The sequence below is a fragment of the Alligator sinensis genome, unplaced genomic scaffold (assembly GCF_000455745.1).
Source record: "Alligator sinensis unplaced genomic scaffold, ASM45574v1 scaffold610_1, whole genome shotgun sequence".
NCBI lineage: Eukaryota > Metazoa > Chordata > Crocodylia > Alligatoridae > Alligator > Alligator sinensis.
Genome location: NW_005842348.1, coordinates 796,470 through 821,051, shown reverse-complemented (window position 1 = coordinate 821,051; position 24,582 = coordinate 796,470). Strand labels below are relative to the sequence as shown.

General features: G+C 47.9%; 1 protein-coding gene across 2 annotated transcripts in view; it reads left to right on the top strand.

The window, feature by feature from the left end:
* GLYCTK (glycerate kinase) overlaps positions 1-11,907 on the top strand; it is a 20,775-nt gene extending 8,868 nt beyond the window's left edge. The window contains exons 1-4 of one of the 2 annotated variants that reach the window (XM_025210420.1): positions 7-564; positions 2,338-2,513; positions 3,075-3,479; positions 10,601-11,907. In XM_025210420.1, coding sequence (XP_025066205.1) covers positions 417-564; positions 2,338-2,513; positions 3,075-3,479; positions 10,601-10,660 — 789 coding nt within the window. In that variant the 5' untranslated portion in view covers positions 7-416 and the 3' untranslated portion in view covers positions 10,661-11,907. Of the gene's footprint in view, positions 1-6; positions 565-2,337; positions 2,514-3,074; positions 5,047-10,600 lie in introns of those variants that run through there. The other variant, XM_025210421.1, reaches the window with a different exon arrangement.
* Positions 11,908-24,582: the final 12,675 nt, after the last annotated feature.

Here is a 24,582-nt window from a genome sequence, read left to right as displayed (position 1 = left end):
AAGAGGCCAAGTCCCTGCCTGTTTGGTGGGATGGGGGCAAAGTGATGGAGGACAGACATGCATGAAAATCCATGCCCTGCAGGAGCATCTGCCTTGTCATGTTTCCCCCCGGGGTCGTTGCTGAATCCCTCTTGGTTCTTCACCAACCTGTCCCAGTTTTAACCCCCAGCCTTGATCTTGCATCATGGCCACCAGGCTTGTAGTCCAGCCCTGGCAGGTCTGCATCCCCTTCAGGGGCTATCACCAATGATCATTCCATAGAGCAGTGTGTCTCCTGTACACATAGCCTCAGTCATAAATGTATCCCTTCCTGTTCCCCAGCCCCCCTTTCCCTCTGCTGGGAGTGGCAGTGCCCAACTGTTTGGAGAAACTGTAAATGTCAGTGGCCTGACACCCTCTCTGCCTCTTGCAGGGAAATGCTGCTAAAGCCACACAGCAGGATCCAGGTCATAGAAGGAGCTAAGTACAACCTCCCTGACAGAGAGGCTTTGAGGGCAGCCAGGGCCATTTGTGAGCTGGCAGAGGGTCTGACAGCTGATGACCTCCTCCTTGTCCTGATCTCAGGTAACATCCCAGGAGCAGGGACGAGGTTCTTTGCCTGGGTCCCTGTAGCTGCTGCCCCATTCTGCCCCATCTCTCCTTCCTCTGCCTCCTCTCAGACTTCTCTCCTTATATGTGCAGGAAGAAAATCCAGACTCACAACTGGCAAACTAGGTCAAGCTGCCTGTTGCAGAGGAAACAGAGGAGAGGTGGAAAGTGGGTCAGAGCCATTCCCAGTGTGACTCCCACATTGGTGGCAGCTCACAATTCACACTTCAGTACCTGGCATGCTGGCAGCAGAGAGACAGCAGTAACTTAGGCTCTGAGGCTGACTCATCTCTCTGCCTACCAGGCCTCTCAGAGGAGCCTGCTAATGATTCCTGGGTCTCCAATCTCCCACCTCACCTGTCACTCCCATTCCCAAGGTGGCTGCATCCCTTTGGCACTGAGTGTCTAGAGCTTGGGCTGCTCTTTGAGAGGCAAGGTGCTATTGTATTCACCAGTGTCAGGAGTCCCAAAATTTGGGCCAGGCAGCTGTGTTACTGTTTATCACACTGTTCCCACAGGCTTTGCTCTGTTGTTCCTCCAGCAATTTCAAGCAGAAGGACATAGTTTCACCAGGCAGTGGTGCCAGGCAGTCAAAAACCACTGTTTTAAAACAAGCTAACCCAATCCCCAGCTCCAAGCAGAGTCTGCTCTGAGCTGCTGCAGTTTGACCCTATGAAATCAATGTAATCAGTGATGCTTATTTCCTTGTTTCTGTTTTAAAGGACAGACCCCCGGGCCTGTCCACTGTCACAGTCATGGGAGATGTTTTGTTTCCTTTGAATGGTTGGTGTCCCGTGCCTAAAACTGGGGACACAAGTGGGGGAAGCAATGCTTTGGTCAGCCGTGACTGCAGGTGTTGGTATCAAGGTGCGGATTTGACTTGGTATCCAAGTCTGCAAATTAATAATGGGGGTCACTGAGGGACTGGCTGATCTGGCAGGGGGGCAAAATGCTCTTGGTTTGTCCCAGACCTCAGAACAACATTCGCCCTTTTACAGTAATTTTCCAGTGATGCTTCTGAACATAATCACCCTCTCTTATCTCTTCTCTCTCTCTCCCTCTGTGCTGTGTTTCTTTCTTTCTTTGCTTTTCAAATGTCTGATCACATCGTTTGTGTTCATGTAACTCCCATTGATCGCACCCTAACATGACAATCCTTGGGGTATCCAGCCTTTTTTTTAATCTCTGCATTATTTTGCCCTCCCAGTGGACCCATCTCTCAAGAATCCTTTCAGAGTAGTACAGTTTCATGTTTATTCATAGACATTGCTGTATTTCTGTAAATGCTACTCAGTACAAAGGAGATCATTAAAACCTAGAGCTTGTTGCCGAGTGAACCTTGGAGTTGGCTGTCTCTGCTCTCCCATCCCAATAGTCTCTGAAGGTCAGATTTGAGGCATGTTAGTAGTGATGTGTAGAGGAATCAGTAGCCATTGGGCTGAGTCTTCCCCTGCCTTGCGCCTTGCTTGGTAATCATGCCAAGGTTGATGTAAAATGCTACTGCAATGTGAGTGGAGAATTGTGCCTGTGTATAGATTTTTAGGTGTGGAAATCCAGCTCTGGTCTAGGGACAGATAGAAGACCTCAGCTTACAAGGCAGTTTAGCTAATTCTTCCCCAGCACTAAATTTTCTTAACCAACCAGTAAAGGAAGAGAAAGAAGCAAACAGAAGCTATGGGATTCCCCCACTGAGGTCCCAGCCCCTCTGCTGTACACACACATTCACTAACTGTAGATTCTGCACTGTAGGAGGTGGATCAGCCTTGTTGCCTGCCCCCAAGCCTCCTGTGCTCCTTGAAGAGAAAGAGAAAGTCACCAAGCTGCTGGCTTCCAGAGGAGCTACCATCCAAGAACTTAACACCATCCGGAAGGCCCTGTCCATGCTGAAGGGTGGAGGGCTGGCTCAGGCTGCCTATCCTGCACAGGTAGGTATGGGAGGTGTCCTCTTTGTCTAGAGCTTTGGCTCTGAGCTTCTTTTAAATGAGGTTGAGAGACAGGGTCACAAATACTGCAGCAGAAGTGTCCTGAGGTTTGGAAATGCTGGGCAATTTCAGCTCCCAGTGGAGACAAAAAGAATTCCACCTCTTTGATCATCATGCTACTTACGTGCACTTTCCAAAGATGTATCCAAGAAGTAAGGACTGAACCTTGTGGTCTGTAGTTACCAAAATAAAACGAACAACTCTAGCATTTAAAAAGAAATTCAGATCTGCAAGACAAATTTGAAGGGGTTTTCCCTACTATGGGCATTCTGAACCCTCTGCCTTTTGGGTTAGGGAATAAAAAACAGCTGGTCAGTTTATTTTTAGCCAGCTTAACTGTCTGGGTCCCTAGCATAATGGTGCCATGAATGGGGTAAAAGCACTGTCTGAAATTGTTTTTTATTAAATGATTTCATTGTAAGTTTGTAGAAGAGTAATTTTTTTTTATGTTAATGAGTCTTCATTGCAGGCACTGTGTTGATTGGCAGTCTTCTCTGCTTCTAGGTGCTGAGCCTCATCCTCTCTGATGTCATTGGTGACCCAGTAGACTTTATAGCAAGTGGTCCCACTGTTGCCAGTTCCCACAGCACCCAAGACTGCTTTGAAATCCTGGCAAAATACAATCTGCTGAGCAGCTTGCCCAAATCTGTGGAGACAGTGCTGCACAGCTCAAGTTCAGATTCTGTTCGTTCTAAAGACTATTCCCATGTCTATAATGTCATCATTGGTTCAAACAGTTTGGCTTTAGAAGAAGCCAAACACCAAGCAGAGGCTCTGGGCTACCTGACTCTGATTCTGAGTGCAGCTGTCTGTGGGGAAGTCAACAGAGTGGCCAAACTCTATGGTCTGCTGATTCAGTTTGTCTGCTTGAGTATGGCTGGACCTGGAGTAGATTCTTTAATTGACAAGGTGAGAAGTGATCTCCTACAACTGGCGGCAGAGCTAGACATCCCCAGTCTGAATCTTACGGAGTTTCTAAGGACTTTGCAGGGATTTGGACCTGAAAGGCCAGTTTGCCTCCTGGCTGGTGGAGAGACAACGGTCCAGGTGCAAGGAAGTGGGCAGGGTGGGAGGAACCAGGAGCTGGCTCTGCGGGTGGGGTTGGAGCTGCACAAAGCTAAGTCCACCAGGGCTGGTGGCATCCTTGCTGGATGGGAGGTCATGTTCCTCAGTGGGGGAACTGATGGGCAGGATGGGCCAACAGAGGCTGCTGGTGCCTTCTCCAGCCTGGAGCTGGTAGACAGGGCTGGCCAGGAAGGTCTCGAGGTGGAGGCATTTCTAAGCAATAATGACTCGTACACATTCTTCAGTAAATTCCAAAATGGATGTCACCTGCTGATGACAGGTTTAACAGGCACTAATGTCATGGACATACAGGCTGTTTTAATTAGGGCCAGAGACAGATAATGAGAGTAACACCACCAAATATTCAGATGCTTTTAATGAGAGGCAAGGGTAAACAGAGGGCACTAACATTACAGACAAATCCCAGCTGCTTAAATTAGGGGTAGCTGTCAAGGCTGCAGATATCCTGGACATAAAGGTTACATTAATTAGGCACAGGAGTGGGTAACCATGGCATGAGCAGCAGGAACACTGGATCTGTTTTAATTAGGATCAGAGAAAGGGAAGCACGGCACCAGTGTTATGGATATCTTGGCTGGGTTAACCTTTCTGCCCAAGTACCACTGAAGGGTACATTTTGACTCTGGTTTCAAATAATTCAGGAAAGCAGGACTGCTGACTGGCAAGGACAGCACTTGGCCAGCGTAGACTGTTTTTTGCTCTTGTATCCATTCAGACTGGTCCAGAACTAACCCGAGGAGCATTTACATTTAGTCTGCATGTGCTTCCCATGAGTGAAGTCACATGATTATAAAACATCAAAATAAAAGCAAGACAGTAAGACTGGGGTTTTCCAAAACGTCTGTGGGAATTAGGTCTCCCACTTCCATGGACGACATCTGACTCTTAGTTCTGATCTTTAGCTTGCCATTTTAAAGCTCAGGCTCATTATGTGAACAAGGTGCTTTAGATCAGTACAAAGGGCCCTGAATCCAAGGCATTGCAAATGCAGCAGAGATGGCCAAAAGCACATCAGTTCAGTTTAACCTTTGATCTTGGATATGTGACGTAAATGCCACAGCCAAATGTATTTTCACTGCACTGTGTGAAGAATCATGTGAACTATGATTCAGATGCATTGGTGCAAAAACCTGAACATGCACCTTCCCCTCCTTCCAGTGACCTTCTCTGCTACCTTAGGTGGTGACATTTTTTCCCCCTTGGCTGGTATTTCATGGGGCAGCACTCTGTGCTGTCAGTGTGTAGGCTATGAGCATTCCAAGTATTATTTCCAAACTGGTCAAAAAAACAATCCAGCCTCCAGCTTGAGGTATTGACCTTTTCACTGTGTAAAGTCAGATGTTGCTGTCACTCTGATTAACTCTGCTAGTTCCATGGAACAAAATAAAGGGCAAAGCTTCTGGGGCTACAGCTTTCTCAGACTGGATTCCTTGTGCCTCTGGGGCCAGTACAGAGGAGTGGCTACTTCAGCTTTGTCACAAAGTTATATGTGGGTCCTATTTTGCCACATATGTTAGGACAATATGTGGACAGACTAACTAGAAGCTGGATTTTCAAGGAGTCAGAGCCCACGTCTGGGGCCAGATTTTGAAAGAAGCTGCAGAGTTCAGCAACCAACCTGACCCAGTATGTTCAATCCTCTCAAAAATCTAGATGTTTATTACAGTGCTAAATTGGGAGCCAAGTTCTTTCGAATATTCAGCCCTGATTTAATAGGTCACTTATGCGTCAAACTGTTTTCAGACAGATGGAGCTCTGCCGTGTGGCTGATCTAACCTTGCGGACAACTATATTTCCTTGTCCATACTGTAAGCAGTGATGTCATTGGCCATTTGTCCTTACAGAGATTCAGAGGGGTTGGACATTCATCAGGATACACAGGTTTTCCAGTGAAGGTTAATGCCAGCAACATGGTTAGAAGGCACAGAACACCTCCAGCTTCAGGTCTTCAATTCTGTCTATGAATAGAGTCTCTCTGTCAGGTATAGAGTGGAACAGGACTGTCATGGCAGGCCTACACCCTATGCTGCCTTTCAGAAACATGCCAGAAGAGAAGCACAGGGCTGAGCCAGAGTTGGAAGTCCCTGTCCCCCTTGATTAAGGCTTGTCTAGTTACTGGATAATCTATCCTGTTCCAACGCTGCTATATATAAAGTTACTTATTTTCTGAGCCTCAATTGTTGTGTAACATGGGGATGCTAATCAGTACCTACCTTACAGGGTTGAATTACCAAATGTTTGGTAACTGCATTGAGGTCTGCTGATAGACGGTAGTAGAGACCTACAGAGTATTATAAAGCTGAGTGAATGAATAGTGTCAGGGGTAAGACTGAGTAAAGAGGAGCCTGGCTACCTTTCTGTGCATGCTCTCCCAGTTTTCCAATGAATTACAGAGGGTGCCATTTTAATTATTTTCACCATGTTTCAGTGTGGCCAGGCCATGTCTTCTGGTTAAGCCTCTGTGCATGATAGTTGTACAAATAATAAATGTGAAAGGAACAAGAATGTGTTCAGAGTGCTTGGTTATGGGTCAGGACCATTGGCTGAAGAGCCATGCTAACTGCTTCATACCAGACTTCTCTCTGTTGAATGGGTGAAAATCCAGCTAAGTGGAGTCAGTCTGAATTTGAATCGGATTTAAAAGATCAGACCAGATTTTAGCTCTTACCTTATTACTGCCAGCCCTCTGCTGTACTGTTCTCACTTATCACTGGGAGACTGGCAGTAGAGCAGGCGGTCTCCCCAGCAGACGAGCGCAACCCAGGGGGACCTAGGCCATCCTGCAGTAGACCAGATGTATTTAACCTGGAGGTACTTGGAGCACTGCTTGCTCTGTTTAACTTGCCCTCAGTAGTGCAGCAGGTGCACCAGAGTGGAGATCTCAAATTTACAGCATTACTCAAATGATTCATGGCACAGAAAAAAAGTTTTGCAAGGATTCATAAAAATGGGATGAACTAGACAGCTCTGTGAATCCATATAGTTCCCCTGACTCAACAGAATATGTTTATAGCAGTTAAGGATCTCACCCTTGTGCTCTCCTATGCACATGTAACCTTTTCCACGTGCCAAACATTGCATTAGTCCTTGGGAATGCTGCTGGAGCTGGCATTCATGCACTTCTTCAGAGAAATCCCCGTGATGCTTATCGTACATGTGCCGCTGACATCATCCTGGCTTTTTAAATAGGCACAATTCAGTATTAATTAAAATGAGTTCATGTTGTGAAGGAGGAAACTGATAAAAGGTCTGATGAAAGGACACGGCTGTTTGAAGTACATTTTGCATCTGCATTCACTTGGCTTCTGTGGACTTTTTTTCTTGTCCCATCTCCTTTGGGCCAGGCAAAGATGGTCAAGGACACTGAGGCTAGAGTAATTCTTCAAATGTTTCCTAACCATGTGGCTGTAGGCTTCACTCCTGAGCTAATTGGTCATGTAGGTTCTCGGTTTAGGAAAACATGGCTCCAGCAGCCCGATGCCCTGACATTGCATGGTGTAACCAATGGAGAGTGTATGTGCATGTTACAGACTGACTGATTTCTTCCTCTTGAAGGCACTCAACACTACAAATAGCTCTGCTGCCACTCAGAAAAAAGGCTGGGGATTGAAGATGAGAGAGCTCCCCTTGCAGTCTCCAACAGCAGAAAGCGCTCTCTTATGGGTCCCTTTCCATGCTCTTACAGTGACACCACTGTATGAAACACTGCTTGGGCAGTGTGGGCATACATCTGCATGAAGGCTGAGCAGGATAAAGGATCTGAGCATCTGCCCAGCTGTACTGAAGCTAAGGGATTTATTACATTTACACCCATACAGTCAAAGGTATCAAGTCCACCTCCCCTCTACTTACTGCTATAATACTGCTCTTTCTTCTGGGAGCCAAGCCTTTGCCCATAGTGAGTGAAAGAAAGGTCTGGAGAGACTGGTAAAAGGGAGTCAGACTCTTCAGTTCTAACCGTGACTGCAACAGTCCTGTGCTGTCAGGCTTTGGACAAGTCTTTTATCCTGCCTCTGCCTTGATTTCCCCATTTGCACAGTGATGTGAGCACAGGGGACCTGCAGGGGTTTTGTGAGGATTCATTAGTGAACATTGGAATTGCATCTGGGACCATGTAAAGAGCATGTAAAGAGTGAAGTATTATTGCTGCTGCCTCCAGGACATCCGGGAGATGTCAGAGGGATCTCAGAAGTGTGATGGATTTACCTCCAGAGCCTAGAGGATGTCACCGCTCTCCTGGGAAGACTGTGAATTCATCACTAGGGAATTCAAGCACATTTGCGTGTGGGATTTGCCTGTGTCAGCCTGGGAATAATCTGAATCTGCTTGGAAAATTGCAAAAGGGGGAACCAGTGCTCATTAGTTCTATTACAGTAATAATATACCTAGAGACTCCAGTCTAATCAGATCCCTAAGGCAGTACAGACATATAGGAAGATACAATCCCAGCTCCAAGGACCTTAACACCTAAGACAGTAACATGGAAAGGATGGAGAGATACTGTATACAGTATACTGATGAACCTGTCAGATTCATGCAACCTTTAATATATACAGTCTGCACTTCCTATGCTTGAAAGAAAATGGAAACCAAGCCCTGAAGTAGTATACCAGACAGCTAATCCACCTGTCCGATGCAGAGATCCAGGCAGAAGGGGGATGGGGGGGAAAGATCTGAAGTCCAAGCAGGTAAGACCGGTGCTTGACTGATCAGTCCAAAGATATGGTTCCAAAAGAAGTCAAGCATTTCCAGCTGGCAGGCACCAGGCAGGCTCCATACAAACAGGGAATGCCATAACCAGCACAAAGAAAATGGAATGAGAGTGAGGGAAAGGGAAACAGAGCAGCAGCTTGAAGGAGACGACCTGCTGGGAAGATTGCAGTGGGATGCTCAGCCCACTCCTGCCCCCGAGGAAGCCAAGAGGGAGAGGATCAGCAAACCCAGCAGCTGGCACTGTGTGATCTCAGGCCCAGTTTGTTCTGTGTGTGGAAAGCTTGTGGCCAAACAGTGATAATGTTCAGGATAAGTAACTCCATTATTAACAGTGGAAGCTTTTGGCAGTAAATTAAAAATCCTGGCTCCTGGCCTTGGCAGTGCTTTTGCCTCTTAGGAGACATTAATATCCCAGCTCCCCGGCATTCCCATTATCACTTCATTAAGGATCCAATAATGATACATGTGGATGGTTTTCCTCTGTGCGGAGGCTGATTAATGGCTAATATTTCACAAGGTGTTAATGGGGCCTTCCTTTATGAAGTGAGCAGAAGGGGTCCTCCTTTAATCTCTTTCCCAAGCTGTGTCATTTTGCCTATTTTTGCTAATGTGACAGAATTAATATGAACCTTTTAAGGAGCTGCCGACTCTTGAGAAACTTTGAGAAACGTTGTTTAGAGGCAGCCCTGCCAATACATCATATGCTGCATCCCTTCCCCTTTGTTCCTTAGCCCAGGCAGCATTTGCATAAAACCTAGACTTTTGTTTTTCCAAGGCCTGTCTACAGTCCAGGTACAGCCGTTTTCTTGATCATCACTTTCATTAATATTTTATTTGTGGGATAGCGGTGCCTAGGCACCCTCCCTGCAATCTGGCCTCCACTGTGTTAGCTGTGGCACAAATGGTTTATGCAGATGTAGCTTCACTGCAGCCTTACCTTCAGCCCTTGGATGTTGCTTCTAACCTGCCTCCTCTGCATATGCGAAATCCTCTCACCTCAGCTTAATGATGCTTTGAAGCCCTGTTCCCTGGTCCAGCTGAGCTAGAATCCAGGTGACCCCTTCACTGGGGCTGGTAATCCACCCACTTTGCAGTGTGGCTGCAGGAAAAGTTGGTTGGGTGTTTGTTGTTCTCCAGTGCCTTCTCACAGATACCCAGTTGATGCAGCCTGGAGTGGTCCTTTGGAGTTCACCCCTCCACAGAGGAAGCTCTGTACTTCCTCTGCCATGTCCTGATTGCTGTTGGGAGGAACTGCCCCTTTGCTCAGTATGGAGGAACATCAGGTGCCCCTAAGGCCACTGGCATGGCTGATAATCCTTCCTGCCACATACCAATCCTGTTTAGGTCCCCGAACCAGCCTAGCCATGTGGGCAGAACCCACTGTTGACACTAGCTGGGTGTAGTCCATGAGGAGGTCAGAGCTAACATCCCCTCCCTTGCTGCCCTGATCTCTCTCCCTTTAGCCCTTTCATTTTCTCTTGGGCAGTCTCATGCCAGCCCAGTCTCTCTGTCTTTGCCTCCATTGAGGGATGGGTGCTTGTCTAGGACAGGAAGTGTAGCAAGCATCAAGTTACAGGACCAGCATCTCCCAGTTTACCAGAAAGAGGCCACCACTTGCCTAGGCCTGCTTCCCTGCCCCTCTTAAAGCCCTAGGCTAGAGCTGGTACAGCTGCCAAGATGTCCCAACTTCAACCCAACCTCTCTACCTTCTCATATGGTTTTTGTACCCCTCATTTCTGCTCTCCCAGGGGCTGCTGGGCAGGGATCTCAGCTCCTGACCCCAGACAATTGAGAGCAGCTTCACTTACCCTAGCACAAGAAACCATCTGTCAAGATCTGTGTCCATTTAAGGAAAAAGCCATTGTACAATTCCAGGCTGCTCAGACTTGTGTTTTGCTTCCCATGTCCCTTATAGACCTGGGGAGCAGAGAACAACCAGAGCAGAGTACACTCTGGCCATGGCCCTGACACACCTTACACTGGGGGCTGGAGCAGTTTCTGTTTAAAGCCCAAAGGCCAGTTCCTCACCAGCTGAGTAGCCCTCCGGCACAGCAGCATCCACAGGGCTGGTTCTACCCACTGCTAGGCCTTTCACCTCCGAGTTAGCATCAACCTTAACCTTAAAGCAGTACTGCCACTTCACAGCTCAGGAACACAGTGAAAGCAGCATGGGAGGGAAAGACCACCACTGTTTGTCATGTTTCTTTTCCTGTTTCACCTCTTCTCCCCAGAAGCGCCCCGTCTCTCCTCACCCATTCTCCAGGAGGGGCTCCTCTCACAAGCGCAGATGAAAAACCACTCCAGAAAGCAGCCTGCAAGCAGCAGCTAGCACACTGCTTCAGACAGACTCTCTGCAGCTTCCAGGTGCCCTGGTGTTGTATCCTTTGCCCAAATAACCACCCTCCCTACGTATCCAGAAAGACATGGGGCCTCACGGCATTCACACTGCTGCCTTCTGATAGCTTATGAACCACAGAACATGTCAAGCATCCTTAGAGGGCTCACAGACTTATTAAGGGATACTACTCTGTTCCTGTTTCATCCGACTTTCACTGATGGTGAGGGAATATTACCTGGCTCACTCAATCAAGGAAAGCAATGGGTTGAATGCCCCTTTTCAATACAAACTATGGCTACAGGCAAAGCACAAAGTCCATGATAGAGCTACTGTCTCTGGCCATCATCCTGGGGCAACAAGTCTAGTTATCTCTGCCCAGTGCGGCTGGCCTTGCTGTAGAACTGGTCATGAGAAGAATCTGTGAAAGTGCTTAGAGCCCACGAGCTCCCACCTTCAGAGTGGCCAAGCTTAGCCCAACCCAGGTCTCTCCTGTTGGGGCTGCTTCAGCCCCCCCGATGGCTTGTGGCACTGAACCAATGCTCTTGAGGGATGTCTGGGTGATGCTTCTGAGATATGGTCCCCAGAAGCAGCATTTTCTTGCCTGGGGATGTTTTCCGCAGCCCATCCCCAGCGTATTGCACGGCTTCAATCCCTATATGAAAGGAGTAGTATAATCACATAGGAATAAAAAGCCATATAACACAGTGGGACCCAAAGTACTTCTTCTCTGCTGGGCAGCAGATAGGGGTGGAGTCTCTTCCATCACATGAGATCTTCCCCCCTCCCTTCCCCAGCCTCTCTTCCCATACCCTTCTCCTGGGAGAGGCTGCCACTCAACAACTTTCTCCTGGGGCCCTGCAGTGAGTCTGGAGTACAACTAGTCCTAGGGCAGGCTCTGAGGCGGCACAATGCACAAAGGTGCCTTGATACTTGTCCAAGGGTCTGTGTCCAGGTGCAGGATGCAGATGAATCCTGGGTGAAAGAGAAAAAAAACATTTCAGACAGAAAAGAGAATGACTTCTTTCAAAGACACCCCCACAGAAGGGACCTGCAAAGAGGATGGGCTTGCAGGATGTCTCAACCTTTTTATACCTGAGGCACCCCTGGACTGACTTGAGGCACGCTCAGAAAATGTCAGCTCTTGGTTTTCACCATCTTTTTTTTTTACTACAGAAAAATATTAAAGCAGTTTGTTTGTTACAAAAATCTCTGGTTGACAATCAGTGGATCAATGTATTGTCCTCCATGTTCCTGACCCAGATTTTGGAACAACCAGAGAAAAGCCTATTCCCAGAGTCCAGCCGTTTTTACATGAGCTCAGTGAATGCTGAGACTGGACTGTGGGAGCCTTCGTCCTTCTCTGGGGGTTCTTAGGACCTGGACTTTAGGAGCTCCAGGATCTTGGAGCATGCTGGCTGGTGAAGCCCCTAGGGCTGGATACTGATACTGCTCTGGGAAAGGGGCTGGACTTGTGGCAGAGCTACCTGCTTGGTGAGATTTCTGGCACTGTGTGGTTGAGGGTCACTTGCAGGTGTTGCTCTCGCGTTCCTCGTGGGGCTGCAGGCTCCTCTCCAGCCCTCTCTGACAGAGAAATGGGGAGGAAGGGACCTCAGTGGGAATGGCAGGATCCCAGCACTCAGTTCAGGGCAAGAGTCTCTTTCTACTCTGAGCTCTCCCTGCTTGTTTGCACCACATCCCCTCTGCATCCCACACTACCATGCTCTGCCTGCTCCTGGACCTTTCCTCTCCTCTTCTCATTCATCTGCCTGCTCCTGGACCTTTCCTCTCCTCTTTTGATTCCCCTCAGTGCTAGCCCAGCCATGCTACAGGCAGCTCGTCTGCTTACCTGGAGTACAGTAGGGCTGCGCCTGCAAGGTGCTAAGCACAGTATTTCCCGTGAGCTGTCCAGGAGGGGCTGCTCAGGAATATGAAACCCAGTTGTAGGTCTGGCCTCGTTGGACCAGCCCCTCCATTTTCACCAACTTGGTGAAATACCAGTCCCAGAGAAACCAATGAGAATTTTACCATAAATGTCAACAGAGCCAGGATGGCACCCCTGACAAATCTGTGTTTTGGCTCTTCAGGCAGCTGCGATGGAATATGTATTTGGGACCTGGCTTCAGCAATACCCACATGATTGTGTGCCTAGTCTGTGTACTTGATTTCTTGCGCAGATGCTGGGTATTTTCATGCACAAAGTACTCTGAGCACACACCCGACTGTAGAAGCAACCTCAGTATGTGTGCACTGAAAGGACGTAGCTGCGCACGCCAATTGTCCTCAGTCTGAAAGTGTGGTTAATGTTCACAGGTTTTCTCTTGCTTTTCCTCACTGCCTCCTCCGCTCCCCCCATTTCTGGCTACTGTCCTTGTGCCCCTGTTCTCATGAACTCTCAAGACCCGACATGCTCTTGGTGGTGTGAACAGGGCCATCATCCTTATATAACTGATTCGACTTCAGTGCTCTCACATGTACCTGCAACCTTCCACTCGCCTGCCTCTGTGCTCAGCCTCACCTGTACACACAGCTGTATGCTGCTGCACCTATACTGCATTTCACCTGAGTCCAAGCAGCTTCAGTCCTGTTGTGGGCTCCCATAAGCATGCACAACTACTTTGCTGCACCTGAAGATCTACTCTTCTCGGGATATTTTAGTCCCTTAGATGGAGGTAAGTAACTGAAAGAGACTAGATCTCATGTCATGTGGGCCCCAAGGTGAAGGGCTCCTTGAAGCCACAAGGGTGGGCCATGGAAAACAGATTCACACTCTTGAGTCCTTGGACAGGAAAAAATGTTCCTGTCTGTACAAGCAGCATTATAGCAATGTAAAAAAAGTGGCAGACAGATGATACAAATTCCTAACTAGGGTCACTTTGTGCAACACAGTGCAGAATTACCTGGGAAAGAACCAAAGGTAAAAACTTACCAATGTAAGTTACATCAGTTCAGGTTTCATTTTTCCATGTCCATCCAAATGTAGCAGTTCGCTGAAGGCAAACAGACTGTTACCTTCTCCCCCTTGCCTAATGGTGATGCAATTGCAGCTGTCTACCATGTGAGCTACCCAGGGACAACAGCACATCTGTCTGCTCCTGATCCCAGTGTAATGTACATCAATGGTGTAAATTACACAGATGTTTGCATTCACCTGCCCAGGGCCTCCGGCACTCAAGTTTGCCCCACCAGTGTCCTGCTTGTTCACTTGGGTTCCCCTAGTCCTTGTACCAATGAGAGCTGCTATCAATCACAAATATGACACCAAGCACACCCCCAAGATGGGTAACAGAGGATTAATGAAATATCATCCTTCAATGGTGCAGTCCCACCCCACAGCTTGGCCTGGGGTACTGTGTACCCTCCACTGGGAAGGCCTGCCCACCCCAGCACTGTCACCCTGCCCTGCCCCGCCCCACCCAGCAGTGGAAATCTACAGAAAGACAGCATCACTGTTCTTCGCTCCACTGCTGCGCTGCTGTGACAGGGTGAAAATGAGAGACCAATTTCCAATCCCGCGGGTAGTGCGAGTCGTTCCAGCGAGCTGTCAGCACCCGGTACACACTCCTGTCAGAGAACAAATCCCCTGGCAGCCCATTAGAAGCAGCTCCAGGCTGGCTGCAGGATATCTTGACAGGAGGCCAGACAACAGAGTGAACAAACACAGATATTCTGTTAAGAAGATGTACGTGGGTGGAATGGAATTTGGGATCTATTGCTCTGTTAGAGGCTGTTAGAGGCTATTTGATGAATACTTACAGAGCTGCTGACTTGGAGGAGAAGAGCAGGGAATGTGCTTTCTCTCCTTGGTGCCTTGCAAACATTTCTGCCCTGAAAACCAAATGCACAATCCTCATTCTCCATACGTTAAGTGTGGGCTGGCACACGTGAGGATAGCTGGGTCTATTTTTTTTAGGCTCTTCTTCTGGGCAGGTGGAGGAACCACACTGACAATGAGTGGGGTGCACTGCCATTAGAATAGAAGCCATCATAGCTGCCACCCCCATTTCCCCACATCCTAGACTAACAGCTCTGGGGCTTACGCAGAAATGCTTGCATTGCTTTGTAGGGCTCAGTTTATTGTGCCAAGACAGTCCCTTCCATACCCCCCTAGTGCCCATTGCTGCAGCTCCTCTGACAGCAGCATGGACAGGGGCCAGATCACGGGTAGGACAGCATGGGAGCGGCAATACCCAAGCCCTGGCCACGGTAGGGCTGCTGACAGTCACATCAATGGGGAACTCATATGCAGAGAAGGTTCAGGGATGTAGTGTGCACAGGGGAATCATACTCATGTGAGCACCCTCTATCAGACTATGCCATGCAGAGGCAGGAAGGTTGGCACTAAAGTGCCCCATAACTCCTGAAAGGGAACTGGCGGCAGTGAAAGCACCGTGTTGCTGAGGGGAGTGATGGGCTGAGCATAGGGGTGGCACATCATTGGTTACTCAGCCAATGCTGCACTGGGGCATCATAGGATACTTCATTGATGGGCACGCCATGGGCACAAATTTAGGATCAAAATGTTTATCTCTAATTAGAGATAAGGATGAGCTGTAAGAGTGAGGCTGAAATTTCAACCCCCCAAGAATTCAGGACTATTTGAATACTGGATTTTGATTCAGGCTAGTCTTTTGATATGGTGTCTTATATGTGTCCTGTGATTTAAATGGATTGCATTCTTTGGTTATAATATCCCAGCAGTAAAGTACAGGCTATTGATCACATTGCAGGCAGGCAACACAACCTTCTTTCTGATGGGATTTTTTCCCCTGATATCTATTTAGGTAATCCATCCATCTATCCATTTGTCCATCCACCCACCTCATATGGCAGTGACTGACATCAATGTAATAACCTACAGTGCGAAGTGATAACCTGCATTTATCACACTATCCTATTGCCCATTTTTCTGTATTCCAAAACTCTAAGCACATTGAGAGGAACTAACAAAAAAGATCACAAAAAGCTTTCTTCCTTGCTTCCTTCCAAAATGTCGGATTTAAAGGGCAAAACTGGTGACCTGCACTGCAGAGCCAATGATATGTTTAATCTTTTATGAACCATCTAGGCTTAAAATATATGATGAAACTTGTATTGGAGAGGTGGGGAATCCTGGCATTTGCTTCTAGTCAATAAGCCTTTGTACAAGCGATCTGACACAACATGAAACTTTGGCCAGCACAAATGTTCCAAGGGAAGAAATGTGGCATAACGGGTATTAATGACCCTCCCTAGCATTTTGTACATTTTAAGGAACTGTTCTCTTGTGTATCCAAATGGTGAGGAGCACATCACAAACACTCAGAGGCTGAGGTAGAAGCAGTGTGATTTCACTGAGGTTTGGATAAATGGGAGTTTGGTTCAAAGGGTCAGATACAGAGGGTTGTATGATGCAAGGAAGGGTATGGATCTATTAGAAAGTCTATGCTAAGAAGGGATGACGCTGCACAACACTGTTCTCATGTCACAGTGGGTCCTCTCCACCACAGACAGCCAGGAGTTGTTCATTTGAGAGTCCATTATTGAGTTAAGGCTTGTCCACACTTGAATATAAATTTTGCTTATAGTAACACATGGACTGAAAACACAATAGCTATCACTGTCCCTCTACGGTTGTGATTATTGCAAAATATCTTGCTTAGTTTAATCTAGGGGTTTGCAACATTTTCTGGTGGTGGGCTGGAATAACCCAGCTCAGGTCAAAGGCAGGCAGTGCTAGGACTCAAGTGCTGCACTGTCACTTCTCTCCCACCCCCACCTGCTTCTCTCTCCTGCCCAGCTATGGCACGGCATGGGCTAAGTGCCTGGCTGCCCAGCTGCAGTGTAGCAGACACAGCAGGGTGGGCAAAGCCCCCTGCCACTGAAGCCCCTGTTCCAAGGGCCAGATCCAATGGCTTTGTAGGCTGGATTGGGTCCATGGGTTCATAGGTTGCCAACTCCTGGTTTAATCCACTTTCAAAGCACAGATAAATTAGTACAAGACATTCTTACTCTTAAATAAGCCTGTCCACATAGGGTGGTATTCAGGAATCTCTGTTCCTAGATGACTAGCCCTGTGGACACACAAGTCCCAAGACAGAGATGGTTGTTGAACCCTTGTTATCTCCACAGAGTTCCCAGCCCCTGACAGTTTGGGCATGCTGGGCTATGGAGTTCTGCTTCTGGGTACTGAGGTGCTGCACTACATTAGTTTGCCAAGCCCCTCCCAATCCTCCACAGCACAGATCTGTTCCATGACTATTTAAGTGGCATTATGGGGCTCTAGGCTTATCTTCTGTCAATGACTCCTGAGAAAATATGTGCCTTTTCCAGCTAAAACCATTTCCTCTCCTTGCTAGTGTCCCAGGCTCACACTGGAGCAAAGTAAAATCTTTTTCTCTGCCTCAGCCCTAGAGCTGGTTGAAAATTTTCTATCAAAAAATATGTTTCTATCAGAAAATGCCCTTTTGACTAAATAGGTGGTTTTCTAAAATGAATTGTCAAAAAGATATGGCTTTTCATTAAAAAAACACAGGGTAATTGGAAAAACAACAAAAAAGGATGTTTGTTTGCCATTGCTGGAAATCAAAAGGGTTTTTTGTTTTATTTTTGGTTGCCAGAAAATTAATGTTTTTCAGTGGCCAAAAATGGAAATGGGATTGAGTTTGACTATTTTCCATGAAAACTAAAAAGATTTAAATAAAAGTGTGCAAAAAAAGGCAGGAGGATAATTTCCTAGGCAGCTCTGGCCATCAGTATCAATGAGGGTGCCTCAGGCCAACCACTTCCCTTTGGCGGTCCCATGGGGTCCAAATTCAGCACCCAGTGGGCATGCCTACATATGCAATTAATGCAACTGAATACACTCTGGCTCTATTTGAGCCAGAGTAAACTAATCCTGACATCACTGTCTACACGTGCATTTAAATGCAGTAATTTACTGCACTGTCAGATACCACTTGTATCTAACAGAATTATCTGGCAGAGCAGTATATTAGTCTACTTTGCCCTAATTCCTGGACACATGTAGACAGTTACACTTTACTGCACAGCAAATTAGTCTGCTGTGCAGTAAAATATCTTGTGTAGAGGCGCCCGGTGACAGCTATGCACCCTTACTACCATTGGTGGGTTTGCACGTCTGTGCTTAGTAACCAGTTCTGTCCATGATTCACAAGCAGGACCTCCCTCTGCCACAGATGCAATGACTCTTCATGGTAACAGGAGTAAAGGGCAGCCAACACAGAATCCCAGCTAGGAAAAAGGATGCTGTCACTGGGCAATGTGCTTGATTTAATGCTGCTGTTGAAACCTTAATATTTGCAGCCATCAACTATTTCTGATTTGAACTGCAAGCTTAAAGCTTCAGCAAAGCAGATGTTTGAATGTAATTGCCATAGCCCAGAATATCTCCTATATGATGAACAAGGAAGTTCAAGAACCTGAGGATCTCACAGGATCTACCCCAAATCCTGCCCAGACAAGCTCTATTCCCCCACCTCCCCAACTCTCCACCCAGTGCCACTGTCCACCCAACACTGCTTAGCACAACAGCTTCCTTCTTCTGCACAACAGACAGTCCATGGAACACATGCACTCGTCCAGTGCAATCCCAATGGACTCCTGTTCTTTTTTATTCAACCACTTTATTAAATGAAATGGATCTAAAAAGCAGAGCAGGGAATCTAGGGTCCTCACAGCAATTCATTAATGTGCAGGCGTGATCCTTGGGGAAGTGCACCGTACAAGTGGAGTTTTAATTGCGGACCCCTGTTCTACTGCCTCCAGAATCTGCTATTCAGCTATTAGAGTTGAAAGCCAGCTCTGATATTTCAGCAGTTGTTTCCATCCTCAATTAGATGGGAAAGTCAAAATATTGAAAAGGATCTATGTTTTTTGAATGAAACTGTTGATCTTCCCAAAAGGCCAGTCAGCCTCACCTCCATCCTTGGCAAAGTCATTGAAAAGATTATTAAGGCTCATATATGCGAGAGCCCAGCAGGAAAAATTATGCTGAGGGGAAACCAGCACGGGTTCGTAGCAGGTAGATCATGCCTGACTTATCTAATCTCTTTTTACAACCAGGTTACAAAACACCTGGACACAGGAGTAGGGGTTGACATCATCTACTTAGACTTCAGGAAGGCCTTCGATATGGTATGCCACCCCATACTGGTGAACAAGTTAAGAGGCTGTGACTTGGATGATTACACAGTCCGGTGGGTAGCAAATTGGCTAGAGGGTCGAACCCAGAGAGTGGTGGTGGATGGGTCAGTTTCAACCTGGAAGGGTGTGGGCAGTGGGGTCCTGCAGGGCTCGGTCCTTGGACCGATACTCTTCAATGTCTTCATCAGTGACTTGGACGAGGGAGTAAAGTGTACTCTGTCCAAGATTGCGGATGATACAAAACTGTGGGGAGAAGTGGACACACCAGAGGGCAGGGAACAACTACAGGCAGACCTGGACAGGCTGGATAAATGGGCAGAAAACAATAGAATGTGATTTAACAAGGAGAAATGCAAAGTGCTGCACCTAGGGAGGAAAAATGTCCAGCATACCTACTGCCTAGGAAATGACCTGCTCGGTAGCACGGAAGCGGAAAGGGATCTTCGAGTCCTAGTGGACTCCAAGATGAACATGAGTCGGCAGAGGGATGTGGATAACCTAGAGAGGGTCCAGAGAAGGGCCACTCGTATGGTTACGGGCTTGCAGGCCAAGCCCTATGAGGAGAGACTAGGGCACTCTACTCACCAAGGCGCCCCTGGGGGTCACAAGAAATAATGGCCATAAGCTAGCAGAGAGCAGATTTAGATTGGACATTAGGAAGAACTTCTTCACAGTTCGAGTGGCCAAGGTCTGGAACGGGCTCTCAAGGGAGGTGGTGCTCTCCCCTACCCTGGGGGTCTTCAAGAGGAGGTTGGATAAGCATCTAGCTGGGGTCTTCTGAACCCAGCACTCTTTCCTGCCTATGCAGGGGGTCGGACTCAATGATCTATCGAGGTCCCTTCCGGCCCTAACATCTATGAATCTATGAAAAAGGAAACATTATAGTTTGGCTCGGCTCAACACTGAGCTGTCTGCCTGAGCCACTGTGCTACCACGCAAGACTTGCAGTTCAGATGCCTCATTGTTTCTGTTTGCGTTAGGGCTTCCTTCGCCACCCAGAGAAAGTAGAACATTGGAGGACTGACCACACTGTATCTGGGGAAATGTAATTTAGTCGGGGGGCCTGGAAAATGGGGGCAGCCGGCATCTGGACAGCAGTTTTTACATGAACCTTTCTGGATAGGGCAAGATATTCAGAAAGGCTCACATAAAAAATACATTTCCACAGAAAAAACACTGAAGATAAACCCACAACTGACTCTACTATCTTTGTATTGATACTCATCATGACACCAGCTGAATGTGATCCCCGCTGCATATATTATGGTTGTTGTTGTAGTGCCTCACAACCACAGTCAAGGGTCAGGGCCACACTGCACAAATAAGAGAGACCATCCCCATCCCTGTCCCCAGGCACTTGCTGTCTTTGACTCAATGTGCAGTGAGCAGATAAACTTGACAAATGGGGGTGAGGGAGAAAACAAGGCAGCAGCAGACACAGGTGCTCTGTGATCCCCATCATAAGCATGGTGGTCTCAGGCTAAGCAAGAGCTAAGCATATGCAAGCTTGCTTTAATCTAGTTAGCTGGGTACCCACCACAATACAAACACAACAGCATGGGCTCACTGCTCATGCCAGTACCCAGTGTCTTAGATATGTCTGTACAACCTGAGCTAAAGTCTGTTCCCCTACATCTTTGCTGTTTGTTACATGAGCTAGCTACATTAAAGCTAGCTTGTATGTATGCCTCCCAACTGCAGGGTAGACATGGTCTTCACAGTTCCAAGGGGTCGCTGTTGTAACACGGGCTAGTTGTAAGGGAGCGATTCAGAAAGGCTGAACCTGGCAGAGAAGCACAGTCAGGATGTAGCAAGGTGATATGTGAGGCAGCAAAGAGCCTTGATTGCTGGACCAAATCTGGGAGGGGGAAGAGCAGGAGCAAACATGCTTGTGGCCACTGCTGAGCAGCCCTGATGGTTACACAGGATGGCAGGGCTGTGGTCTAGGCATGCACTGCTAGGAACACACCACTTTTTACACAGCAGCTTCTCTAACCTCAGCTGTGTTTGTTTTAATTAACATAAACTGCCTCTAACGAAGTGGCTGCCTCGGGAACCTGTGGACGCAGCTTGCTGCAGCACAGTGCTTACCTTTCAAGGCAACCTGCTGCGTCTTTGATGTCTCTGGAAATGATGTTCCCCCTCAGACTCAGCCTGCTCTTGAAAGACAGAAGCTAATGTTTAGAGAAGAAAATGCTTCTCTTCTCCTTGGTGGAGCCAGCTAGGGGAATGGAGCAGGGGGAAACAGATGTTTGACAGAGAAACCAACCCCACGGCTTGTCTTTTAAGAGGTGCCTCAGTCCCAGCCATGTCTGTTTCCAGAGACTTCAAAGGCTCAGCAGCTCAGGTGCAGGGAGTAGGTGCCATGTACCGCCAGATTATCTCAAGCCTCAGGTCTCTGGGGGCCTCAAGCCTTGGTGCTTTTCACACAACTCTGTGTGCAGACACTTAACAAGCTGCAGCAGGTTTGAAAAGCTTTTCCAGCTCCAGTCTGTGTGTATATGTACTGATAAACTACAGAGGCACCTCCCAGCAGGTGAGCAGAGGGTGAAGAAGGCTCTGCAAGTAGGAAGGAGGGGAAGTTGACGTTAGAACTGGGGGGCCTGACAGATTTACAACTTGGGGAGATCAAGCTACCCCATTTCTGGGAGCAGGGCTAGGACAGAAGTCAACCCAGTCTCCCCTCTGGTAATGGATGCAAAGGAGGAGGGGATTCACTCACCAGTCTCACATCTCCCACGGCAGGAGTTGCGGGGCAGGGAGGGAAGACAGCTTACAACTGGATCCCCATCCCTCTGCCTCACAGCAGCTTGAGGCTGGCATGCCCTGCTGTGGGCAGGACTTATCTGGGGCAGAACATCTGTGTCCTGCTTTGAAGCTGAAATCCCATGGCTCCTCCCGTGTATTGGAATCTGAATACTCAGGCTCTGGGAGACTTGCCCAGGTTCCTCCACCCACCCCAGTATCACTGAGATCTGTCAGGGGTCAGGCCTCTGGGCATTCATCTGAGTTATACAAACTGAGTGCCCCAGTCTGCTCCACACCCACACTGCTGCCTGTCCCTTTGGTTGGAAAGAGGGTGCATCCACCCCCAATCAGTAAGGATTTAGGTCACACAACACACACCTGCTGCCCCAGCTATTTGGAGCCTCTCTGAAGCCAACCCAATTGTGCTGGGGGGTGGGAAGATCCAGAGCAAAGCTGCCACCTGTGGATGCTCCCCTGTTGTGGCAAGGACCTGCGGCACTGGTGGCAGAAGCAACTCTCAGCACAGCTCCTGCCTGAAGCTTCCTTGAGTGGTGGGAGATGGAGGCTGAGTGGTGACACTGCAGGAGTCAGTACTGCATACAGCTACAGTGAGTCACCTGAACACAGCCTCTAAACTCCCCAGGTTACCCAACAGCCCGCTGTCTTTTTATAGCAAGACCTCTTTGTTCTCAGCAGCCTGAAGTGGAGTATGAGAATCAGAGCCTGGAGGACCACTGGTTACATCAGGGGCCAAATAAGAGCTCAGTGAAAGGGTTATCTCTGAGGCCAAATAAGAGCTTAGTGAAAGCAGTTCAGATCCCAGCTCCAGTCTTGCAAAGCCCATGAGAGGCAGCAATATTCCAGGATCCCAGGAAATTGCAGCACTCCACACTCAGAGCTTCACCCTCTGCCCTCATCCAGAAGAACCCAATGGGCAGTGCCCAGAATGTAGTAGGTAGCTGCCAGCTCTAGCACTCAAGGCACCCAGAGCAAAGCCATCCTCCCTCCACCCAAAGTTGTGTCCAAAGAGAAGCAATTATGGGATTCATCAGGGTGATGTTATCCAGGTGATCCTGTTGTGTCTTTTGACCTTCAGAAAACCAACAAAGTATAGTGCAGTGGGAGGCTAAATAACCATGCTTACTGAATTCACGTTATTGCCTGACCTAGCTACATGCACATGCGCTGCTGCTGTGGTTGAGTTTTAAAGCATGGAACACAGTGAGCACCACTAGAGTTAATAAACCATTTAAAAGGATACTACTTTAGTCCTATATACTATGAGGTTGATCTCAGTGGGGAGCAGAGAGAGCAGGTATGGGGAAAGGAGACTTTTCTCCCAATATCCTGGCTGTTTTTATTGGTGACACTGACCAAATACCTATAATAGAGCAGCATCTCCGAGATTAGCTCCTTCACATGTGCTATACTCTCAGAAAAGCCCACACACAAAGCACAGTGGGGTTACTGCCTTCCTGAGTTTCATAGCATCCTAAAGTCTCTTCAGGTGTCTCACTGCACACACCACTGAAAAACAGATGAACAACAGCTGTAGTGCTTACTGGGTCTCAGTGATCCTGCCTCAAACTAACTCCATTGTTAAAATGCTCTTTTGGGTGGCCAAAGTGGAAAGAGATTTTCCTAACAGACACAGCTGTGGGGGAGAGGAGGGCCTGGATATAGCCTCCCTCCCATCACTATGGTCAATGGAGTGTGCAAATCAGAAGAGAGCACTACACATCTTCCTTGCCCCAGTACAGCTAAATGCACAAAATAAGTCAGAGATCTATCAACTACTTTGGTCAACAAACCAAGCCACGGAGGCATCTGACCCACAAACCGGGGGCAGAAAAATCCACCTGGGCTGCTTCTAGCAACGGTATGAAATATTCTGTAAGTGATATTTTTGGTGTCAGAGCTCCAAAAGGAGTGGGACAGGGGACTCCAGATTCTACAATATTGGTGATAGGACATGAATCCAAAAGTAGCCCGGTCTGACCCTTTGGTCCCAGGGTGAGTTTGCAATTTGCAGAGAAGCCATTTTCTGAATCATAAAACAATTACATCTGACCCAGAGTCAGTAAGAGGCTAGCAAAATGAAACCTGCCACCCTTCTGCGTAGCTGCTGTAAACTGGTACAGCTCTGCTGAGGTTAGTGCTAGTCCTCTACCAGCTGAGGACCTGGACTGTGCTTCATCCCTCTAGGATTTGATTTTTTTACAAGACAGAGAATATCATCAGCAACAAGTCTAGCTACAGCTGGGTGGAGTTATATTAGGGTATCTATCCCCAAACATCAGGCTGTAAGTGGATCACCAGGTGGGGTCAATAAACAAGCCCCTGCCATGGTATGTTACTGCTCATGGTATGTTAAGGATGAATCACCTTACTGAAGCATTCTGCTTTGCTCTATAGCACCTGGTTTTGGCAGGGCACCAGGTGAGCTGGATCATTAGTCTGTTCCAGTCAGGTACATTTCATGGGCTTAAATATACTGCAATGACATTCCACTTCCTTTTAAAGAGCAATCATGAGCCACAGAGGGTCAAATCCTATCCCTTCCTCTGTAGCTGCAGAGGGTCCCTGGCAGTGAAGGGAGGGGGAAGCTGTGCAGGGGTATAGTTCCACACAGCCTGCGGGTTGGCTCTGTAGTGGATCCTCCATGGCAGGAGATGGGTGAAAGCAGCAGGCAGGGAGGCTTCAGGGAAGATGGATCTGCTGCTGTGCAGATTTTCTGGCCTTGCCTATTGAGGGGTCATGTAGGCTACACCACTTCTTGGGTGACCGCAGCCTCCATGGAACTGGTTTGTAGCTGCTGCCCAGTTTGTACTGGGCCACTACATTGATTCCAGTCTCCCCTGCATATGTGACCTCACGCCATTATTCAGGCTTGCTGGTGATGACAAGATTTATCTCAGTGCCTTTTCCCCTGCTCCCAGAGGGAGACCTGGCTTGGCCAAAGTGTAACAGCATGCAGCCAGTTGA